This window comes from Pyrus communis, chromosome 4 (assembly GCF_963583255.1).
Source record: "Pyrus communis chromosome 4, drPyrComm1.1, whole genome shotgun sequence".
Taxonomy (NCBI): Eukaryota; Viridiplantae; Streptophyta; class Magnoliopsida; order Rosales; family Rosaceae; genus Pyrus; species Pyrus communis.
Window position 1 is genome coordinate 10,269,672 of NC_084806.1, and position 24,231 is coordinate 10,293,902.

Sequence of the window (24,231 nt, forward strand, 5' to 3'; positions counted from 1 at the left end):
TAATTTAGAGCTCGTTTGGATGTGCATTTAAAATGATTGAAAACACTTTTGGTGGAAATGTTTTTAAAACTAATATTTAGTAAAAATTTAAAGTGTTTCATGGAAAAACATTTTTTGTAAAAACGCTTTCAATCATTTTAAAAACACATTCAAATGAGTTATTAATTCTTAGGCTAATCCAATCCAAAATAATATCACCGCTAGAGTTTCTTGCTTCCCCAATGTTGTGGGTCCGGCGGGGGCTAGTGAGTAGTCGGGTCAAGCGGCTCCGACCCACGCCCATCAATTTCACATTTCTCGTGTACACCAAGTAACAACGGCAGCGAATCAACAATGTCCGTCCCTCTGATTCCTATCACCGTTCTCTCACTCCCATCCACACTCTCATAAGACTACGCAATCGGAAACAGTCTAGTGTTGCTGCGGCTCACTTGGACCGCCAATACCCCAGCAAGCGAGCGCGGTCGTACGGGCCGCGGATGAAAATGACGATTCAGCCCTCGCATCACTCCGACAACGACCGGACCAGCGGCGAGCTGCGCGCGCTGGATTGCAACCTCACCGCCCTCTGCGACCACATACAGATGGAGGGCTTCAATTCCGGCGCCTTCTCCGATATGGTCGTCCACGCCATGGGCTCAACCTACCAACTCCACCGCCTCATTCTCTCCCGCAGCCCATACTTCAGGTCCGTTATCCCAATTCGCCGAACTCCTTTTGTCAATTTACCAATGTGCCACTTCAATTTGGCCCCCTCACCGGCTTCATCCGCGTTGTTTGATTGTGTTTAATTGATAATTGTGGGGTTTTATTGTTAATTTGAATAGTTACGTGAATGTATGTATATATGGATAGTACCTAGCTTAGCATTTGCAGCATTGAGCTTGAGCTTGGCAATGTGGGATTTGATGAAGTCAGTTTTGTTTTCGATCATTCACGCGTAATTATGTATTGATTAGGTGCTTAGTAATCACCTTGTGCAATCTTCATTCGCTGGACTGTATGTGTCTGGCAGGAACATGCTTCATGGACCTTGGAAAGAAGCCGGTGCCCATGTTTTAACCTTACATATTGATGATAAGAATGTTAACGGAGAAGCGATCACAATGGCTTTGGCATATCTATATGGGCACCACCCCAAGCTGAGTGATAACAATGCATTTCATGTTTTGGCTGCCGCTTCATTTCTTGACCTTCAGGTATCATATTAACATATTGATGTCTTCTTTTACTTTACGGAACTGGTTTCTTTTCCAATCTAGAAGTTCTATCCTTTCATGTGCATTTAGATTACGTGTTGCTGCTCTTTTGATGCAGGATTTATGTGCAATATGCACAGACTTCATCATATCTGAATTATGGACTTCAAACTTCTTAGCCTATCAGGTTCGAAATGCTTGTGCAGCTTCTGTATGTATGTATGACCCACATGCTACCCATTTCTTTTGTAATTGAGAATGTCTTACTGTGCTTTTAGGTGTTCGCTGAGAGCCAAGATTATGGCATACATGGAGAACGAGTAAGAAATGCTTGCTGGGGCTACCTTTGTCAAAGTGGTTCCATGGAGTTGAAAGAGGTAAAAGATGGTGAACTTATTTTGTAGTAATCACTTATGGGGTTCACTAGATTTGCGCACATTTTCTTCCTCCTTCCCTTTTCCTTTGATATCATATATCTTAATAACATAAGAAAATATGAGAGAGAAGGACAAAACAGTGGTTGTCAAAGGAACATATTTGTTTTCTATGTAATACTAGCATGCTTAAACTTGCCCACAGTCTAGAAAAATATGGCTTAAGCTCTGTCCTTCTATTTAATTATGATAGCATAGCTCAGTTTTTTTCTCTCTCTTAGATCTATCTATTGTCAATGACTCAGTATGTTTAATTTTATAAGGATTAAGTATATTTTTAAGGTTTTTCAACTTTGTTAATGCAAACCTACTCTCTACATTTTCTAGTTCCTGACATGATCATGGACAGGTTCTTCCAAAACTTTCAGCTCAAACCCTGCTTGGATTGCTGACCTCTGATGAGCTCTGGGTACCCAGTGAAGAGAAACGGTAAGGAGCATTGACAGCTTCTATCTCGGTTTTATTAATCACAGCTTGAGTTCCTTTTGATGTTGTTCTTTCTTTTTCCCTTGTGGAAAGGTTTGAGCTGGCGTTCTATACATTCCTTGCAAAAGGTGCTCAAAGCAAACAGAAAGACTATGATCATGGAAGTTCCAGTTCTGAGGCCGGAACGGATACTCCATCTGATTCTTCTAATGCAAAGGGAAAGAATCTTATTGATAGCTTCACTAATAAAAGGTTGGAGTCTGAAGTCGGGCGCTTAACTCTAAAAGACGATGTAGAGGGACATAATACTGCTCGTAATCTTCTGATAGAGCTTGCAGACTGTGTGGTTGACTTCCAAACCGAAGTTTCAAATTCCAAACAGCAAGTCCAACAAGTTGCATACCCTCAGTCCAATTTGGAGCCAGGATGCAACTGCAATTCACTGTTGGAAATAGATGTGATGAGAACCTCATGTTATGCTAAAATGCCAGTTGCTGTTGGAGCAAGTAGACTGGGGGCAAATGGAGTGGCTATGGAAGGGCCATCTGATGAAGGATCATGCTATCACTTAAATAACAATAGTTGGTTTGCCAGGGACCAGTCAAGGCAATGCTCTTCAATGAACTCTTCCACTAGTGAGCTCATGCCAAATGATTGGGGAAGATGTGGCATGCCTCCTCTTTCATGGGGTGGCAGGGTTGTAGGGAGAAGACAGCTTAAAGGTTATGCTAAAGGGAACTTTGGGGTTGGTGGGGAGAAATATGATGCATTTGTTAATATATTTGAAGGCGGATCTCTTTTATACTGTAACATGTCTTTTGAGGCACTTTTGAATGTACGAAAGCAACTTGAGGAACTGGCGTTCCCCTGCAAAGCTGTAAATGATGGTCTTTGGCTGCAGGTCTCTTTCTCTTTACTGTTTTCTTTTTAATTTCATAATTATAGCTACTTTACTTAACCCTTTGGTTGTGGCACACAAACAAGGTGCTATCAAGTTTTTATAGCAATTTTGATTGCTATGCATTTTCTGTCTTCCCTGCTATCCATATTAACTGGTATAGTTAACCATTTGAATTTGATTTCATAAACCACAGTGCTGATAAATTGATTCAGTCTAAGAAACTATGTTTATAGGCCCTGGCAGACTCACTGCAAGGGCTCTCAGCCACCTCCCACCATGTGAATGTTGGGCATCTCTTTCTCCTATATACACATTGTAGCCCTGCTGTTATGCTTTTGAAGAGATGAATTTATGTATTTGTTTGTATGTTTAAATAACAATTACATCACAAAGAAAACTTATCTGTTTATTTATTTACTAACTCAAGTCTTTGGGTATCAAAATCATATAGATGCTTTTAAGCCAGAGAGTCGAAGAAGTTGGTGTGGATACGTGCAAAAGTTGCTGTCTTCCAAGTATAGCATGCAGTTGCAGACAGCAATTTTCATTCTCACAAGGAGTTACAACTGGATACTGCATGCAAGAGCATAATCAGAATAATTCTCCTGATGTATATGTTGCTGAGTCTGCTCCAGGTGAAGGAAATGGCCTCTTTAGGCCTGTACGCGTGCATGTCAGGGGTCCGATTGATGGACTTGCTGGTATTGGACGTGGAACTACATTTGTCCCAGCAACTGCCTGGCCCCCAACTCGGTTTGTCTTTTCCCGTGTGCCATTTGGCATGGGCAACAGAAATTGCCAGCAGTCTGTTGCCAATGATGATTCAGAGGCCAGAACTGACCAGAATGGGGACCTGTCTGGAGATGGATTGACAGCTTTAGTTGGGCTAAGCCAAGGAGGGAACAATGTGGCTAATGCTCATGGGGAGCAAACAGAGAGAGGCTATGAGATGGATATGCAAAGCAGAATGGCCGGGACGTCCATGTCAGTGCCAAGTACTAGTGGTGTACCTGTTCAGATGGTAGAGTCGTCGGACCATGCACTTGGGATTGAGTGGGATAATGCAAACAGTTCTTCCATCTCATTGGATATGAAAACACCTTTAAGTCACTTCCCTCCATTCCGCTTTGGGTATGTCAGTATGTGTCCACCTGTGCTTCAGATTATGAACTCTCTTTTGGAAACTAAGAATCCAAAATTCTTACTGGGATGCTGTACATCGATCTACTAGCTCAGAAGTCTACTTTACAATATTACAAATTGATTACCGAATTTCTATAAGTACCTTTGCACATCTATTTATGCAATTCCTTTCTGCTTGGGACTGGATTTGTTGTGAGAGAGATTGGTTGTGATAGAATCTGGTCAAGTTCAAATGACATTAACAATATAATAACATGGGTCTAATGATTGGGCATCATGCTCAATTGTCTATCCTACTAATTACGAGTAACCTCTTTTTTTCTTGTCTCTATTTTACTATTTCATTTATGCTTTCAATCCTGGTTCTACAGGGTGCAATTTGAGGATGTGCACAGGCTCAGTGATGGCCAAGTGAAGCACTCTCCAGAAGTCTTTTATGCGGGTTCTTTGTGGAAGGTGTTTGAGTATAAACTTATTGTTCTTTTCAATATAAGATTTATATGTGGTGATGCTTTTCCGATTTCCGTTTTCCATGCTCTCAGACAGATTGGATTTTCTGTTCCAATTTATAGGTTAGCGTTCAGGCTTTTAATGATGAAGATCCTCAAGGACGTCGCACACTTGGTATTGTTCCAGGCTAAATGATATATACCTTGGAAACATGTTGTTTTACTTTCCTGATTTTTATTTCAAATTTGTTGCTTAAGCTGAATGCATATCATATATTTGTTATTCAGGATTATTTATTCACCGACGTAAGGCAGAGATTACTGATTCGTTTAGAAAGGTTAGCCAGCCTTCCCTTGATTGTTTTATAGCATGATTGGATCATTTTAGTTATGGAGAAGAGTGCTTCTTCTTATCTTCACATTTCAAGGATCACCCTTTTTCACTATGTTTTGCCGACTAGTATGTTTTTCTCACATTTGTGACTCATAATAGAAGTTGTGAATTGATACTTTATGGTGCATGACCAAAACAGGTGCAGATGTATGTTGATTCTCGCGAAAAGGTTACAGCCCGCTATCAGGTAACATTCCAAAGTGAACAAATGTCAGCTTAGCCCATTTTCATGTTATGCCAGAGTCTGGTATACTGATTCCGTTACTTCATACATTTATGATGTAGTTAATCTGCCCATCGAAGAGGGAAGTTATGGTTTTTGGGAGTTTTAAGCAAACAGGCACACTTTTACCAAAAGCTCCCAAGGGCTGGGGATGGCGAACGGCTCTGCTATTTAATGAGCTTGCTGATCTTCTCCAAAACGGGGCTCTAAGAGTGGCTGCTGTTGTGCAGCTTGTATGAATTAAACAAAGGTAGTTTCAGTGGTAAATTCATCCAGAACGTAATAATAACCATCCTCCTTGCTGATACATATATTTTCTTATTTTGCAGATAAAAGCCACAACCGAATAATTTGGCTTTCGACGTACGAAGGGCGATAATTGGACCTTATGATTTTTGTATTTATGGATTGTTGCAAAGAAACATTGTATTGAGGGAAAGAAAAAGGGAAATGTTTTTTACACCATTTTTCTCCATTTGCGTTCTCTGTTTGCTTTTGTCCGTTGATTTTTCTTTATTCGATCTAACGGTCAGAAACAAGCCTTGGGTGTGCTTTGGAGAAAAAGTTGTGTTAAAATCATATGTCCCAGAAAAATTGTCTTTGTATTATTTTTCGAATGTTTGAGTAAGCAATGTGTGGTGTTGCCCTAACTGGACTGTTCATTTTTTTTTTTTTTTTTTGTCAAATATCCCTTCCTCAACTTTTACTGAGAGGGAAATATATTAACAATAAAGAAACAAAACACAGGCGCCCAAAAACACACTATGAGCAAAAGAAAAAACAGGACCCTTAAAACACGCAAAACAAAACCCAAAGAAAGCTTTTGGGCCTAATACAAACACACCACACAAAAGAAGAAACCCGCCGAAACTCCCCAACGAGTCGAAGCCATCTCCGCCACAAGGACCTGCCATCACACCATCTCAAGTCCCAGAGTTGAGGAAGAAGAAAACCGCTCCATCCTCCACGAACCACCAAAACGATCGCAGCCATAGAACAAAGGAAGCCCGCGGGAAGAGAGATCCCACAAACGACAGCGCCAACAAGGGCGAACAATGGGAGGAACCTACAAGGGCCAAGGGTGGTGGTGCAAACACCCGAGCCAAAGCTCTACACACCCTCCCATGGAACAACAACGAATTGCGGTGAAAACTGGCGGAATCGAAATTAGGATTCGTGGAAAGAAAATGGAGGCAAGTGAAGATGATAGTATTTGGTAAGGGACCGAATGAGATGGATGAAACAGGTGAACGAGAGTTGAGGCTCGGGATGATGAAAACAAAGGCAAAACAGTTACCAGGAAGATGAGATCGTGGGAAGATTTGGGAGGAAACGGGGCTGGGTTTATTACAAAAAACAGACAAAGAAAGAAAAAGAAGAAGACAAAGGGAAGTCAAGGGAATGCCACCGGCCTTGCCATGGCAAGAGCCGGTGGCTACGTAGAAAAACGGAAACGAAGTCACTAACACCGTCGGTAAAGGCTCTCACTAGAGCAAACGGGGCTGTATTTTATATGCTGAATTACGGATGAGCATTTGATTTCCGAGCCTTGGGCTTCTTGAGCAGCGAAGATTCCCAATCTTTACGTTCTTCGATGCAAAAGGATACAAGTGAGTTAAGTAGCATTCTTTTCTTTAGTTGAGCTATCTTTAATGGAAACTCTCAAAAGATATATGTCTAATTTATAAATGATGGCTATGTTGGCACTGAAAAATAAGCGCATCTTTAACGGAGTTGGCAAAAGTTTTAGTTAAAAGGTGTCCTTTGCTAACTCATTTAACATTTTTATACTATTTTGAAAGGGAATTGTTATTAGCACTTCAAAAATCTCATTCTACACTTCAAACTTTCTATATTTGGAAAGAAAAATACATCGCTTGTGAGGAGTGTAGAATAAAATTTTTGGAGTGCCAATAACACTTCCCTTTTAAAATATTAATATCGTAACTTTATCTTGTTAGGTCTAGATTTATTTTGAAACTTTATCAAACAATATTTATTAATAAAATATATTGCAGGTGCAATTTGCTAACCAAAAAAAGTAGCAACTGACCTTTTATTTTAGTTAGTTGCTAATGCTTCCATATGCTAATTGGGTTGTTACTTTATAAGAAATGCGTTTTTCTTACGTAGCATGGCAAATTTAACTTGCTACCTCCCTTGAAGATGCTCGAACATCTTTAAATTTTCTTTCCCCAATAGAGATGTTAGATTTTTATATCTTTTGTTCAAGTGCGATCCATACATATATAAAATATATTATTTTTGGTGGGCCTCAGACCGAAGAAAGATAAATAAGTTGCTTTTGAAGTGGTAACAAGTATTTAAAAAATCAAATGAAGCATTTGACATTGTTGTCTAATCTGACGCACGGTTGGAGATACATTTGATGTAAAAAAGTAACATTAAAGTCTCCAGTGTAGAAGTGAAGTCTCGATTAGAGATGTTCTTAATGATACATTTATATTCAACTACTAGATGTGTATTTAAACCTATGGCCTATAGCGATCAAGCAACATTCAAATTGATTTCTCACTTTTTTTGTGTTCTTTCACGTGAAGGAATTGAGTAAGTCTTCAATAATCGAAGACTCTGGAATATTCGGTAATTTAACTTCATGTCAATTAAATTGACATGCAAAAAAGAATAATATTTTTTTAATTTAATCGTGGCCGTTCATTTTTTGTATTACTCCGTAATCTAATTGTAAGGAACCATTGTTGTCCTTACCTACAGAGAACATTTTGTTTAATCAAACAAACTTTATTTGTAAGTGTTTACTTTTCTCTAATGGGCATCGCAACAATCTATATATAAAAAGTTAGAAAGCAAACAAAGGTGAATCATTCATAATCTAAAAATTATCTCTCTCTCTCTAAGATTTTAAAATAAAACTATGGGAAATTTTATTTGAACCTACATAACCTTTTTTTACACCTAATTTAAATTTTAAATGTTAATTGTTTTTTTTTATTTTTATCATATTGTATAATTACCATCAAATACAATATAAAATTAATACTAAAACTTAAATTTATCAATAAATCCACATCCTATAATTAAACCCACCATCTGACACACCCCGACCGAGATCAGGGCGTGCTGGCCGTCACACGAAGGTGACGTAACCATGTGCACGTGCGGAAGCTAATAAGATAGTAGTATAAAGAGTACGAATAATTAAAAACTAGCATACAAAGTACTAAGACAAGGGCTAGTGTAAGTGAGATACAAATCCAGAGCAAGACTACAGCAGTCCAAAAGAAAAGTTGCGACATAAGTACACCCGAAGGTGACCCTACGCTGGTGAGTATCTGTCAGAGAAGCCGGAAGAACCCTCTGGGAGACCACCGAAACTGCTAAGCAACTAGAACCTGGAGGGGCGCAAAACAAAAGCGTGAGTGGGCAAAAACAAAGCTCTTTGAAAACCATTTAGCAAAATACATTCTAACCCCTCGCCGTAAAACCTGTATACTTCCCAGAAAATAAACATATACGTATGTATAAATATGCCAAACATGCTCAAGGGTATGCCAATCATGCTCAAGATATGCCATGTCGAAACCTCGTGATGAAATGTAAGTACTCAGGTATAAAGCATGTCAATAACATGTAATCTGGCAGCCGGAGTCACCTAACGTGACCTGTACGGCTGCATATAGAGCTCAAATCTCGAAATCAATAACTGAACCTACCCACGAGTCGGAACCACCTAAAGTGGTCTGTACGACAGGCCTGGGTGTAATATATATGTACGCTCTAGTGCTACGATCACGTGAAGACTGTGCGAATAATCGCGGGTCACCTACGAGTCGGAACCACCTAAAGTGGTCTGTACGACAGGACTGTGCACCTAACTTGGATCCAAGCTGAGCGTGTGGTGCGGGAGGTGAACATCACGTGAAGGACTGTGCCCTACTCTGGGCGGGAGCACTAACACCGGGGGTGCAGGTTATGAGCTCTCTAAGCATCTCAAACCACTACTGAAACGTAGATGTACCGCTGATGGACGATTGCTCGGATCTCCAAGGCTCATTCTGTCTATGTTGTTCTTAGTTTTGGTTGGGGTTTGCTACCATCTTATTTAACCAAGAAAAAACTTTTCCATAGTTAATTCATACACATTTCTTCAAGTATGCATGTTATATACTTATGATAAATCAAGTCATAATTAGTATGAAACTAATTATTCTCTTAATTAATTAATTCTTTAGCGGTTAAGATTAGGATTACTGGTTTTTTTTTAAACACTAAGAAAGTAAAAACCAGAGTAGTTAATGTCACATCCCGGCCCGGGGTGGATCACTTCCCGGGCCCTCTCTACCACCGTAGCACGATATTGTCCGCTTTGGGCTTACCATTCCCTCACGGTTTTGTTTTTGGGAACTCACGAGCAACTTCCCAGTGGGTCACCCATCATAGGATTACTCTAGCCCCATTCTCGCTTAACTTCGGAGTTCCTACAGAACCCGAAGCCAATGAGCTCCCAAAAGGTCTCGTGCTAGGTAGAGATGAGAATATACATATAAGGATCACTCCCCTAGACGATGTGGGATGTCACAATCCACCCCCCTTAGGGGCTTGACGTCCTCGTCGGCACATCACGACCAGGGTTAGGCTCTGATACCAATTGTCACATCCCGGCCCGGGGCGGATCACTTACCGGGCCCGCTCCATCACCGTAGCACGATATTGTCCGCTTTGGGCTTACCATTCGCTCACGGTTTTGTTTTTGGGAACTCACGAGCAACTTCCCAGTGGGTCACCCATCATGGGATTGCTCTCGCGCGCTACTCGCTTAACTTCAGAGTTCCAACGGAACCCGAAGCCAGTGAGCTCCCAAAAGGCCTTGTGCTAGGTAGAGATTGAAAATATACATATAAGGATCACTCTCCTGGACGATGTGGGATGTCACAGTTAAGCATCTCTAAAAGAGATATCAAATGTTAAACATAAAATTAAATTTGACAGTCTATGCGACACCTTGACATCTTTTAAAGTTTTGCTCTGTATCAGATATGTCAAATTAAACTATTATTTATTGTATTAAACTATTATAATAAATGTTTTAAAACAAAAAAAAAACAAAAAATAAAATTCTAAACATTTAATAATCAATTAAAAAAAGATTTGAAACTACTGTCAATTAAGACAGTGAGGATTACCAAATTATGTCATGCCATGTCAAATTTGGCATTTTGGTTGAAAAATATTGTTGCTGTCTTATTCGACTGTTAGTACTAATTTGAACATTTTGACATTTCTCTTAGAGATGCTCTAAAACTTTCTGTATAGGGATGAATTGTCTTCTTTTTTAACGTAGAATAAAGTAGAGTAGATTAACAATGAATATCAATGTCACTTAGTACTACGGTCTAGTAGTATTTTTCTTCACTTGTGAGTGAGATGTCTTAGATTTAGTTCTCGCCAATGACGAATTTGAATCATATTATTACTAGTTTATTGTAGTGTTAAGCATACCCCTCCTTTTTAGTTTAAATAAACTCATTTTAATATAAATAATATCTTTTATTAAAAAAAAAAAAACGTAAAATATCGATTGCGCTCAAATAAGAGAAAAAATAAAAGAAAATTAATGAAAAGAGTTTATGATAAGAACAAAATAAAGGGTAAAATGATAGTACCAGGATTGACTTTTTAGTGTAAAAATGTAATTTTTCGTTAAAATGAACAGTACCGTGAGCTTTTCGTTAAAATTCTAAAAAAAAACAAACCTTATTTATTATTTTTTTCTTCTTTTTTCTTCTCTTCCAACGAACCGCGAAAGCCGAAGCGTTTGTTAAACCCGCATCAATGCAGATCCCAACTCAATTTGCATCAAAATTAAAATTAGTCTCCAACTAAATTCAAATATTCAAATAAAAAAATTGGTCTCCCCACTTCCGTTCAAGTGAACACTCAGTCTTGTCTCCACTGATTCTCTGGTGCGTTTCTAGGGTTTTGTTCCCTTCAAATCTCCAATAAAGACATTGTCTTCCCCCTTTTCCCCTGTTCCTTCTCTTCGCAGCTTACCCAAAACCCTAATTTTGGATTCGATTGCGTCACAGTTAGGGTTTAAGATTCGCCAGCTGATTGTTTCCCTAACATGGTTTTCGTCAGATGAGGTGTGAATTTATGGGATGTGAATTTCTAGCGTTTTTGAGCTCCGGGTCTGTCAATGGGAGCGCTAACCAGCAATCGTAAGCGAGGGGACGAGTGTTTGAGCTTCAATTGTGCGCACCCATCTCTGAATTTGCCGAATTTTCAAAGCTCGAAGCGACACAGATTGTCTCATATGAATCAGAGCCCGAGCCGACTCATTATCTCGTCTAAAAGCCCCGGTTCAAGGCTCTCTCGGTACCCCGATATAAAGCCGCCGTTGCCTAGAGTTCACGCCCCTTGCAGAACACAAAAATTCGGGTCCTTTCGCGATTCGAGTTCGAAATCCAGAGGGGTTCCTGAGGAGCGGTCGTGTGACATAATGGGCAATATACTGAGTTACCATTTGGACAAGGCAAAGAGCGATGCCTTCGGTGCATTTCGGTATTCAAGCAAGGACAAGGAGGTGATTGAATTGGATAAGAAAGTTGAAGATGACCGGGTTTCTGAGGATTCGAGCATAGAAGAAGTTGTGGCTATAAAGAAAGATGACCAAGAAGGGCCTTCTGTGGTCGATTATGGGCAGGATTTGGATACGAAGATGGTTGATTGTGGAACTCAGGTTACCCATCCATCGGCTTCTTCAGTGGTTCCAGACTTGCCCACAACTACGAACGCCCCTTTCAAAGTGGACAGTGCAGGGAAGATGTTGGACTCACTGTCGCTGAATCATGATGCAGGTGTGCCAAGTAAGGCAGCATACAAGCTGTTGATTGAGAGTGTAGAGAGGCGAACTCCGAAATTGAAACATTTGGATTCCCAGATTGACTTCCATTGGAAGAAACGGTCTATGCTTGAATCGCTGCGTCCACAGAAGAAACCCGAGGAAGTGAGTTTTTTTATCGTTTTGCATTAACTTTCTACCTGTTGTAAGCTATAAAATATCGTTTTCATTTCTTTGGTTATCTGGGTAGTTTGAAGTTGTTACAGATTCTGAAGTTAAAAAGCTTGTATCAACCTGTAAGTAATGATTGGGAACGAATTATGTGCTCGAGAGTCTTAATATGCTATTCCCATTTCTTTTTAGGTTGTGCCCGTTGAACCATTTGTCCCTCTTAGAAAGGAGGAAGTGGCCCAGATTGAGCAAGCATTTTCGTCCTCCAACCGGTAGGGATTTATGCATATACATTGGTTCATTTTGAAATTGGTGTATGGTAAACTATAACAGTGTTGGCGTTCCTTCAACAGGAGGAGGGTCTTGGTAACTCATGAGAACTCGAACATAGAGATAACAGGTGAACTTCTGCAGTGCCTTAGACCACGCGCATGGTTGAATGATGAGGTATTATTAGGTTACGTGTTTACATTTTTTTTATAGCAATGACAAAAATTAGTTTCATCATTAGATATTGTTTTTAATGGTTGATGGGGGGCTTACACGGGTTTACCAAACTGGTAATTTATTTTCTTGATAACGTGCACTTTCTTCCTTTTCAGGTCATAAACGTCTACATTGAATTGCTGAAAGAGAGGGAGAAGAGAGAACCGCAAAAGTTCTTAAAATGTCATTTCTTCAACACATTTTTCTACAAAAAGGTTTGCAATTTGCATGTATTCTTTCTTCTTCTATCTTTTACTCATGGTTCTCGGCACATATTCGTATATGCATATTCTGTTTAGTTCTCTTTTTTTTTAGTCAGAAGAGTTTGGGAAATATTTGTTGATATCATTAGTTTGTTGTCTAGATAAGCGCGTACTGTTATGAGTTATATAAATTCTTGTCACTCCTTGATTTATGAAACTTCCATGAGACAATTTATGTTTGGTGAAGTAGAAAATGTTAATAATTTATAAAGCTCTAATTCCAGTTTATTTCAATTGGTCTCATGGTGGTAGAGTTTCATCGATCTTTAGGACAAGTCTCGTCTGAGTTGTGGCTGAGCTAAAAAATTTGATTTGAAGTTCAGGATAAATCAGCCTGATATAAGCCTGACCCGATATGCCCCGGTCGTTTCTCTCATTGTTTACGTATATTACATTTTAATCAACTTTAGGCCTGAAGATTGGGCTGGTTGAGAGCTCAGTCATGTGCTCATTAGGCTAACCGCAGGCAAGGCCTGTCAGCTCAGCCCATTCACACTCCTAGACTCCTAGTAATAATTTGCGTAGATTGGGTACCATATTGCTGTCCAATTTAAGATATTGATTTGTTTTATATGCTCTTATTTATTGAAATTCATTGTGCAGTTGATAAGTGGGAAAGGTGGCTATGATTATAAATCTGTCAGAAGGTGGACTACCCAAAGAAAGCTGGGATACAGCCTCATTGATTGCGACAAAGTAACTTCATTCAAACCTTTTGCCCTGGACTATATGCTCAATTCTACTGAAATTACATTTATTTCATAAGTGGTTTTCTTCTCAGATATTTGTTCCCATCCACAAAGAAATACATTGGTGCTTGGCAGTTATTAACAAGGTGGATCAGAAGTTACAGTATCTTGATTCACTCAAAGGAAGGGATACCCAAGTGATGAGAATATTGGTACGTTTTGTTGTCATCTTTTGTTTGGCTATTGATAAAAATATTGATGCATGGTGCTTGCCCTCGTCAACATATGTTTGATTTTATTTTTTTGTGGTAAGCGGGTGTGGGACATTTACATTTTTTTATAAAACTAAAAGTTTTGCCATTAGTCGGTATGTTATAATTTTCTGCTACTCTTTACTGAACCATCTATATGAATTGTCTGGGTTTTAAAAGTGTATAAAATCATCTTGTCAGCCTTGCCAGAACTTGGGAAGAATTTCCCTCCCTGCATTCTTGATGTGTTATGCAATATGCACATAAAATTATTGAATCCAAAGCCATTCTCTACTCATAAACATTTTTGTCGTCATGCTGTCTGAGCAACCATTTCATCAATCATCTACCATAAATTAACTCTTCATTTTAAAAAATGTTAATTGGTGGCAAGTCATATTTAAAATAATTGTCTAGAAGTTTGAAGGCCAAAAAGTAGTGCAGACCGTACACTTCTCATTTCTTACATAGTCGAACTTAATGATTTCCCAACCAACCCTTTGAACACTATGGCTACCAGGCCGTCTTGCCTGTCAGAACTTTGATTTTAACCTCATAGTTAGAAGCTCCAATGGATTGACTATATTCCCTTTGTTCATTTAGCTGATCAATCTGATACTATTGTTTATTTGCCTCATTTTGACGGACAAAAGAAAGCCAGGAGATACTAGGGTCACCTGTTAGTTTATTCATCTTTTTCCTTTTCTCGATTCTTATGGCAGGCCCTCAAAATGGTAGGAAAAGTAGCAAGTTCATTCAATCAATTGAGCTGCAGCTAACGTTCACTTTGTATGTTGGCAGGCTAAGTACTACGTTGATGAAGTGAAGGACAAGAGTGGAAAGGATATCGATTTGAGTTCTTGGGAATTAGAATATGTTGACAGCCTTCCTGAGCAGGAGAATGGGTAGGCTAACGTGTGCATGTCTTGACACTTGCTGCAAATAATTTTTATTTTCTTTTGCGAACTCTTTATAATCAATTGTTCTGATCAATTATAATAGGTATGACTGCGGCGTTTTCATGGTTAAATATGCTGACTTTTATAGCAGGGATGTTGGGCTCTGTTTCAAACAGGTAAAGCGCATAGAGATGCTTCTGTTGCTAATTCATATTTATTTGACTGCACATGCATTCAAACCATTAGAATGGGAAATCATAGCCAATAATTCTAGGGGGGAAATCTCGGTACTGGCTCCTCCTGTTTTATTGCTCTTTCCTCTCCTAGTAGTATGCCATAGAATGATGAGCTGTTGCATAGATTTCCATGAAGAACTTGCACTACCAACCATTTCTCGTTGTGCTGAACAACTTTTAATTAGTATGATTCAACCCTGTTTTTATTGTCAATGCAGAAACACATGCCATATTTTCGATTGAGAACAGCGAAGGAGATCCTAAATTTGAGAGCAGACTGATTGTGTCTACGAAGCTAGCTTTTGACATGCTGTAGTACCAATTAAGAGAGCGATTAGCAACTAATAGATGTCATCAGGAAGTAGGTGTGCCAATCAATGTGTACATTTTATTCATATAACGTTAATGCCAGTCACGTGCCAGCTTCGTATTTTTTGAATGATTTGAGAGTTGTCTGGGCGAGGTGAGTCCTGTAAGTCGAGGCTTATCAGAGCACGATGCAGAGAGTTTCAGAAGCTTTCGGTATAACCTGAACACAAGTCCTAGACTGCAAGTTTCCTTTTGGTCCTTGTATCTTAGCCATTTGCCTTTTGTCTGTGATTTAAGTTGGTTTAACAATTGTAAGACAAGTTTCCTAAGGAATATCAAAGTTTCATCTCTCCGGGCCAATATTTTGGCAGTAGACTATATCTACTATTTGCCCCTTGTGTATTTGGCTTTAATACTTATACATATCTCGACGGTCAGATGACAATTGTATTAAATATATATTTGCCTTTTCCAAGATTTAGAAATACTCACAAGGCAAGGCACCTTCGAGTGGGACTCGACCCCCCTCGTGAGGGTCCATCAGCAGTGATCGAAATCTCCTCAGGTGGTTAAAACTGTAGGACCACCAAAAGTAAACGTTCTTAATCATTTAAGCTCTGAGTCGTTTGCAAAACTCTTTTGACATGTCCACATTTTGGCTACTTTGATTTAGTGTGTGAGATCTATATCGGAATTGCATGCTTACTCAATGAAAAACAAAAACGAAATAAGATGATAGTGAGGATGGAGTAATGAACATTCTATTTTCATTTTTTCTTTACTAGAAAATATTACATTGTGCAATCAAATCTCCAGACAACATTACACAACGGCCACAACCCACCATTACACAGCGGCCGAAATCCACAACCCATTGAAACTTGGCAAGAACACATCAACCGACTTACCAAAGAATTACAAATGAGAACACAAATTACTGGCAGATAGACACGAACTCTCCCCATTCCCGTGATTCGAGCCACAAGTCTGGATGTGAACAGTCAGGAGTCTGCAATGCCTCAGATCTTCTCCCACAGGCTCCTTCTTTGTAACTGTACCGGGACAATAACATGACAGTTAACAAGGACGGAGTTTACTATGAATCCTTTCCACCAGAGGCGCGGTTAAAAAATGAAAATGAACATATATGAGAGTTCGGATTACAATACAAGATATAGTGCCACCATTAGCGCAGCGAACAGAGTGCCTGCCTTAACGAGGTACTCTCTTCCGACTTAGTATTTCCTGTTCTTTTAGTCTATGCTGGAATCTTGCAAGGCGGGCTTGAAGGCTAACCAGACCGGCTGCCTTGCGGGAAAGAGCAAAGCTCAACTGGGTCACATAGTTGTCTATGAGGCTGCCCGGTTGGTCCACTTCTGCCAACAGTTTCATTTCCTGGCAACCAAACACGGATGAGCACCATGTGAAAAGATGAAAGAAAGTCATTCAAAATTCATATACATACAAAATCAAACAATACTTATAACAGAGAGTTTGGATATTATGTACGACTGAAAATAGCAAATTAAAATATCTTTAAAAGGAAAAGACGAAATTTTCACTTACTTCGCGAACAATTTCCATTGTATCCTCAATTTCTTTTCTATGGGCAGCAATTAGGGCCTCTTCTTCCTAGAACAGTCCAAAGAGATCAAAAGATTAGCTAAAGGTGCAGGAGACTTGAAAAAGAACTACCCAATTAAATGACACACCACGAGTACCAACCATGAGAATAGCATTGATATTCCCATCAGGAAGTTCAGGCTCAGATTGTCTGGACCCAGCATTGCTTGTGTTATAGGTTCCTGTACTTTGCTGCTTAGAGCTTGTAGTGGAAAGATCCGAGCCACCTCTTTTCACCCAGTTACCCAACCTTTCTGATTTTTCATCCTTGGTTACTTTCCTACGAGGTGGTGATGCCTTTTGTACTTTCTCTTCTGTATCAACCAAGTTTTGGGAATAATAGGGCATCTTCTGACTGTAATTATCACTGTAAGAATTATTCATTTCAAATCTCTCCCTGTCCATTGAAGCAGAAGCCATCCGACTTTCTTCCCGGACATTGATGGGATTACTTGATGATGACTTTGCAGGCTCCTTGTCAAACTCTGGAGTAGGAGGGATATATGAGACACTTTCTTTCTCCATGGCTCTTCTACCTGTATCAGCTACTTTAACTTCTTGATGTTGCTCACGGACATTCTCTACCTCAGCAGAAACCAGTGTAGAAGATGCTGATGAAACATCCTTATTAGCTGGTGGTAATGAATTTATGGCTTGATCCTTTCTAGCATTGCCACCTTTTGAAAGACTTTTCACCCTGTTCGTTTAAAATTAATCTTTTAGTTTTTTTTGAAAACTTAAATTAATCCTTTAGTTTGAAACATAAGTGTAATCATTAAGCACTAGCAAAGTAATTAAGGTTAATTAAGTTGAAAATAGAATTAGGCATACCGATCTGCATATCTCAAAGTATTAAGTGTATGCTCGCATGACCCTGCATTTGGAGAAATGCAAGATATCATAACAGTCCTCGAATTTCCAACAAAGGAGTCACGGAGCACTTCCGTGAGTTTGCTTCCACGGAAAGGTATATGGATCTGGTCATTGTCCAGGGCACGAATGCACTCCTTTAGTGCCAAAAGGCTCTTGTTAATTTCTGCTCCTTCAATTCTGCAATAACCCATTTTAATTCAAGAAAATGCAGTTGTCAGTAAATCATCATGCCAGTATAAGACTTGCATTACAATGAATGCGAAAAATAATGGTTAATTTCTATAGCCTAAGAAGCATTATCCTGATGGAAGAGGTACAGCCCAAAACAAGATAAAGCAGAAGATTACCTTGTTTGTCGGTCATTATCAGTGGTGTCCGCACCTCTTTCACTACCAGCAAGATCAATAAAAGAGATCTTTCCCACGACCTTCCCACTTCTAGATTCATTTACATCAATGTTTCGCCTGGAATCTTTTACCTCACTGTGCTTTTTAACTACAAGTTGTAAAATAGCATGAGACCTAGAAGACTCCTCATTAGCACCAGTCGACCCAGTACTTCTAGCAGCATTCCCCCTCTCAATAAATTCTTTAACAATTTGTACATCTGAAACTTCAAATTCTTGAAGTCCAACAATGCAAACTTGTTGTCGTCCATCTTCTCTCATACATATTTTCCTATTACAAAGAAATGAAGTCATTCATGTCATAATGTAGTTATATAATTACACCACCAAGAACCAAAATTCACATCTACAATAAACATGTACAATATTATGTATATCTAAAAGGCATGCAAAGAAATGTGTTGCATATAAAAGAAGAAGATGCTCAATGCATGTCAAACCCAGAATTGCACAAATCATCCATAGAATCTGACTTGTGGGGTTGTCTGGTGTCGGCAGTTTTTTGGAACATTTGGTTGGAGCGTAACAAAAGATTTTTTGAGGATTATTCTGGTGTGGGGGTAGCAGATCTATGGGGAAGAGTAAGATATTGGGCAGCCCTCTGGGCTTCAGTTTCGAATGATTTTAAGAATTACTCTCTTTCTCACATACTGTGGGATATGTTAGCAGCCGTAAAGTGATTTTGATTGAGGTTTTGCTACTTGTAATCAGATCCTCTTGAGAGATTTTCTTGTTTTGTTCTTGGTGGATTTCTTATCCACTTCTGTCTAATTCCACTTTTCTATTTTAATAAAATGTTATAGTTTCTTCTCAAAAAAAAATCCATAGAATCTGACTTGCACCCAGTCTTATACTCATCTAGACAATTATAGTGCACTAACAAAGCCTATTCCCCAAGGTATCTACAAGCCTATACCTCCTCTAAAGAGGAGATCTCGAGTTCAAATGTAGTAGCAATTTAAACTTAAAAATTAAAAAGAAACAAATGAAACAGTGAACTTAAATATGTTCATAACATTAAAATAAAAGAACCAATGAAGCAAAGAGATATACTTCCTATCACTGAGAAGATCAAAGAGCTTTCCGCCATAAATCTCAAAATAGCTAAGCCACAATTTGAATCTCTGGTTACGGTAAACTGGCTGATGTAACAATCTGACGAGGTCTTCTGCCGCTCTGATAGGTAACGGTTGCATTGTGAATGTCTTACCACTACCTATAATTCAAATCTCATTAGTACTTTAATAATGCAGACATTTAGCTTTGTTGAAAAGGATCACATAGCAACAAGTAAAGCCATTAATATAACGTCTCAGATCTAAACTCCAGTTTCCTTGCTCCTTTTTCTTTTATTGTTCCTTTACTAAACAAAATGAGTAGAGCTAACAAGCATGAACGCCTGAATTTTGTCCAAAGGTAACTTTGTGAAAGTATATAAAGCTAAAGGAAGGAGGACCAACTTAGCACTCAAACTCAGTCTAGGAAGGAATTTAATATGCTTTTAGAATTATAATTATTTAAGTACATATCACAAGGTCAGTATAATTAATAACTCTACCAATGAAAAGACACTGCATTTTGATGACTTGTCTAATACACATACGGACAAAGAATAAAGTATAAACTGATAATCACGTATTGTACTAAGGGAAGACCATATGAACCACCTACCTGTTTGACCATATGCAAAACATGTAGCCTTTGTTCGCTCAAAAATTATGGGAATAATTGGTTCTACAGTAGCCCGATATACCTATTCCAGAAAGAATATAAAATCATCAAACTTTTTCTATCCAACTGAGAATATTAGGTCAACATATGCAGTAGCACACAAGGACCATGCCCAATATACCTACAGTAGCACACAAGGACCATGCCCAAACATTAAAGGAATATTAGGTCAACATATGCAGTCTACATAAAAAATTTCAGTCTACCGATTAACAGTTACCTCATCATTTGAAACTTGCTCGTTCAGTACAGCATCAAAACAAAATTCATGCTTCTCCACGTATGCAGTCAAGTCCACCTATCATATGAGAACAAAAAGTAAAACCCAAAGAAAATATGTGAGGAAAGAGACTTCAATCCCAAAACAAAATTCACCTAAAAGTTAAGTAGCATCTGGTGCCTCGTGAATGATGAGAACAAACCTTTAGTTTGGGTTCATGGACTGTCAAATAAGCATTGTCATACACGGTTACAATATCCTCCTCCTTCCGTGAAAGCTCCTTCTTGTTCAAAGGTCTTTTGCGTACCTAATATAACCATTAGAACACAAATCTTTCAAAATTTCCATGAAAAGTAATACACATGTCATCCATCATATGCCTCCAAATCACACAACACGAGAAGACGCCAAAAACGATATATGAAACAAAGCATTCACACATTATAAGGAACCAAGTCATCAAAAATTTGATATAACCACACGTCCAACAACGCACAAGCACAACACTCAGCTGCCAATTGAACCACATACCACAACTTTAATCTTAGCCACATTATTTTCCTTTGTGCTCTCCTTTTCACTCTGGGCAAATGGAATTGATGGATCTGGATCAGGTAGCACTCTTTGCTGCCTATTACTTGTCAAATTCAACTCATCCTCAAATGCTTTACCACCAGGCATAAATGGTGATGGCTCAAAGGGTTCAGAGATGACATGCTGCACATGTTAACAATACTGCACTTTATTAACAAAGAAAGGAACGGAAATGGTGATGGCTCAAAGGGTTCAGAGATGACATGCTGCACATGTAAACGATACCGCACTTTATTAACAAAGAAAGAAACAGAACAAGAAACAACAGAAATTATAGTCCTTTTCTTCCTATGGCCCTATAGCTGTAATCTTTGAGCACAACATTTCCAACATAAGTTAGACACTTTATTAAGAAACAGAACAAGAAACAACAGAAATTATAGTCCCTTTCTTCCTATGGCCCTATAGCTGTAATCTTTGAGCACAACATTTCCAACATAAGTTAGACACTTTATTAACAAAGAAAGAAACAGAACAAGAAACAACAGAAATTATAGTCCTTTTCTTCCTATGGCCCTATAGCTGTAATCTTTGAGCACAACATTTCCAACATAAGTTAGATTTAACTCCTCACGCTTCCTAGTTTCCAACAAAGGTACAAATTGCTTTTCTGCAGCTATAAAATATCTCAAATCTAAAACACGAACTAAAAACCGATAGGTAAAGGAAACAAAAATGGGACCATGCGAACCATAGAATCAAATATTGGCCATCTGCAGCATAGACGTTAGACTCAAATGACATATTTGGGTCAAAATATAAAACTTTTCTCCAATGCCTCAAAACCCAAATATAGGGTTTTTGCCAAATCCAAACACAAATTTAGGTTTCAATTCATATAACACAAATTCATACGGTGGGGTAGAAATATAACATAAAATGAAAAAATTTCCTTGTCGAATCCAAAATTTAGACTCAAACCCCGAATTTGAGTTTTAGCATTTGGGTATCCCATCAAATTTTACAAGTAATGAATTTCGAGGAATTCCATCAACCCACCCAGAATTGTCAATAAAAGCTTTTAGCTCATAAAAATTGGGCCATAAGTTCAGACCAAATAATGGTGTTACAACTTGATATTCCAAAGCGTGCAACCAGTCAGAATTCCAGCAGATATCACTAAATTATAACATGGCGCGTCATAAGGAAACTTCAAACAACATCACTCAGTGTCACAGATTAGTTATCTATATCATCCTTGGACAATATCTCCGGGGTGGGGAGGGGAAGGAGGGGGAGGGGGGTGGGTTGGGGTGGGATTGTGGGAGGCATGACAGCTAATAATGTACTGTTTTTTTTTTCTTTTGTTAAGAATTTTACAGAACCAATTTATGTAGAACTTTCATGCTAAGTTAAAGGCACAATATTCACAAATTATTTAATAAACTATACCTCGGACAGAAGCTCTGTATCATCCATAGCATGAAGATCCAACAACCCAGCTCCGAAATCACCCCTGAACTCTGGAGAATATAAACCATCTAATGCAGCCCCTCCCGAAGAATGGGCAGTAGGCGTGTACGGCTCAGAACCAGACTCCCCATTGAAATTAAGATTTCGCATTAATTTGAAAAGCCTCTGTTTCTCTTCGGCAGATTGAGCTCCATAACCCTAAGGCAATATCAAACATTTATACGTCAGTCATCATGAAATTCTACAGGTAAAGATAGCGCAATCTTTTTGGCGATGGCTACAAATACAAGTTAACAATACCTGCATGAGGAGATTGGGGAGAAGACGATTGTCAATGCCCGTGGCAGCTGGTGAGGCCAGATGCTGCAACCCGGCGGACTGGAGCCACCGGGCCATGACCGCGTCACCAGCATCGCCTGCCAGGCCTGCATTGTGCAGAGGCCCCGCGGCAGCGCCAGTGACATGGTCGTACAGAGCGGTTGCCGCCGCGGCATTGCTCTGCTGCATCTGGCCACCCATGTGGCGCTGCGACCGTCTTTGAGGAGCCAATTTTCAAGATCTATATACCAACAACTGCTCCACAAAGAACACACCACACAAATGTGTTTATATAAACACGTAAAACGGAAAAAGCACAAGAATTTCAACCGATTTAAAGCACGATGATCTGCATGGAACTATAAATATACTCACGGGGAGGAGAAAACTCGAATTCGAAGCGGGACATGAAAGTAAAACCAAAGGAAATGCGATTTCGAACCCTCAGAATCTGCAATTCGATCCAATCCGACCGCAGAAATTCCACACTGAGCAATGCAGAAAATCAATTAATTTCTCACATTCGCAATCAGACGAACCGAACCGGATAAAATCAACGGAACCAGGATCTGCGGCTTCTCAATTGATCATAAGAATTGAAATTGCGATCAGATCCGCGAGCTAAATGGGAGAAAGCAAAACCCTAATTTTAATTGCAAAGAGGGAGGGAGGGTTTGTTAGAATTTGGTTTCGGAGCAATGGGGTTGATGATGGTGAGGAGCTCCACGGAAGAGAGAGAAAGTTTTGTACGCCTTGCTTGGATTATAAAATAATTTTTCTAACGACAACAGGAGAGAGAAAGTCGGACTCTGAGAGAGAGAGAGAGAGAGAGAGAGAGAGAGGAGAACGATGCCGTTAATTCTCATTTTTGGTGGATTATAATTTTCCAAATGATTTTTATCACGTTGGATCTGAAAATTAAATTTTACCTCCAAATTAACTTGGTACTTAAAATAGAAAATTAATTAATTAGGTCTCTAAAAATGAGTTTGCAAATCAATTTGATCTCTAAAATGAGTTTGCAAATCAATTTGATATATCCAATTATGTTGCCACCTAGATTAATAATCATATAAAACGATTTAAAAATAAAAACGAAACACTAAAAGAAAAAGAAAAAATCATGACTCATCCAACCTACGGTCTAATCGTATTCATCTTCATTAGTAACTGAGAGGTCTTAGTTCGATTCTCACTAAAGAAAAATTCGAACGAAATCATTATGACAAGCCCAATACGAAACTTAACCCACTCCCCCATCCATGTATACAACATCGTATGTATTTTAAAAAAAAAAAAAATTGTGTTCCTCTTCGCTAGATTATACATATATTTTCTCACTATCTTTAGCATAGAAAAATAAATTGTTATCAAAAATTGTTTTTTTTTTTTTGGTAAAATAAAAATTTGTTTATATCCAAAATTCCAAATCATGTGCGTACTTTCTTCTGTGCAGAGCTAAAGTGGAAAAGAAAGACTCTGCGGAAAAAGGGATGGAAAGACTTTGCGGCCAACAATATCACCGGCTTTGTATGAATTTAAAAAAATAATAATTTAAAACATTATGTGTGTGGTCCCCTGTCTTTTTCTTATTTGGCGAAGTGAATGTAATTCAATTTCTTTTTTGTACTAAATCTAACTCAATATGTAATTATGTATTGCTAGCCAGAATTTTTTATTTAAAATTTAGGGATGTATTATCCACACATTTCTTTTTACTTCATACACATATTCTTAATTTGCAGTCGTCGTATCAA

At 38.7% G+C, this 24,231-nt stretch overlaps 3 protein-coding genes across 4 annotated transcripts; 2 read left to right on the forward strand and 1 right to left on the reverse strand.

Moving 5' to 3' along the window:
- Positions 1-263: 263 nt before the first annotated feature.
- LOC137731509 (uncharacterized) lies at positions 264-6,754 on the forward strand. The gene is made up of 13 exons (XM_068470629.1): positions 264-688; positions 1,016-1,199; positions 1,318-1,386; positions 1,478-1,576; positions 1,983-2,062; positions 2,153-2,960; positions 3,412-4,091; positions 4,475-4,559; positions 4,676-4,727; positions 4,841-4,890; positions 5,086-5,133; positions 5,232-5,419; positions 5,499-6,754. The coding sequence occupies exons 1-12, from the start codon at positions 480-482 to the stop codon at positions 5,406-5,408; spliced, it is 2,541 nt and encodes an 846-aa protein (XP_068326730.1). The 5' UTR covers positions 264-479; the 3' UTR covers positions 5,409-5,419; positions 5,499-6,754.
- A 4,202-nt stretch (positions 6,755-10,956) lies between these two features.
- Positions 10,957-15,676, forward strand: LOC137730515 (ubiquitin-like-specific protease ESD4). The gene is made up of 9 exons (XM_068469506.1): positions 10,957-12,157; positions 12,356-12,435; positions 12,517-12,610; positions 12,766-12,864; positions 13,516-13,608; positions 13,694-13,813; positions 14,654-14,757; positions 14,855-14,927; positions 15,206-15,676. Exons 1-9 carry the CDS (start codon positions 11,348-11,350, stop codon positions 15,266-15,268), a joined length of 1,536 nt encoding a protein of 511 aa, XP_068325607.1. The 5' UTR covers positions 10,957-11,347; the 3' UTR covers positions 15,269-15,676.
- Positions 15,677-16,041: 365 nt separating this feature from the next.
- Positions 16,042-23,241, reverse strand: LOC137730514 (kinesin-like protein KIN-13A). Of its 2 annotated transcripts, XM_068469504.1 has the most exons (14): positions 22,850-23,241; positions 22,457-22,729; positions 22,136-22,354; positions 20,681-20,866; positions 20,352-20,456; positions 20,150-20,227; positions 19,866-19,951; positions 19,252-19,410; positions 18,140-18,469; positions 17,751-17,969; positions 17,022-17,616; positions 16,863-16,928; positions 16,466-16,691; positions 16,042-16,348 (listed from the first exon to the last, which is right to left on the reverse strand). In XM_068469504.1, exons 2-13 carry the CDS (start codon positions 22,673-22,675, stop codon positions 16,509-16,511), a joined length of 2,445 nt encoding a protein of 814 aa, XP_068325605.1. In that variant the 5' UTR covers positions 22,676-22,729; positions 22,850-23,241; the 3' UTR covers positions 16,042-16,348; positions 16,466-16,508. The 2 variants fall into 2 exon arrangements, with proteins under 2 accessions (XP_068325605.1, XP_068325606.1); XM_068469505.1 differs by lacking the exons at positions 22,457-22,729; positions 22,850-23,241 and having other exon boundaries at positions 20,681-20,949; positions 22,136-22,275.
- Between the last annotated feature and the right edge of the window lie 990 nt (positions 23,242-24,231).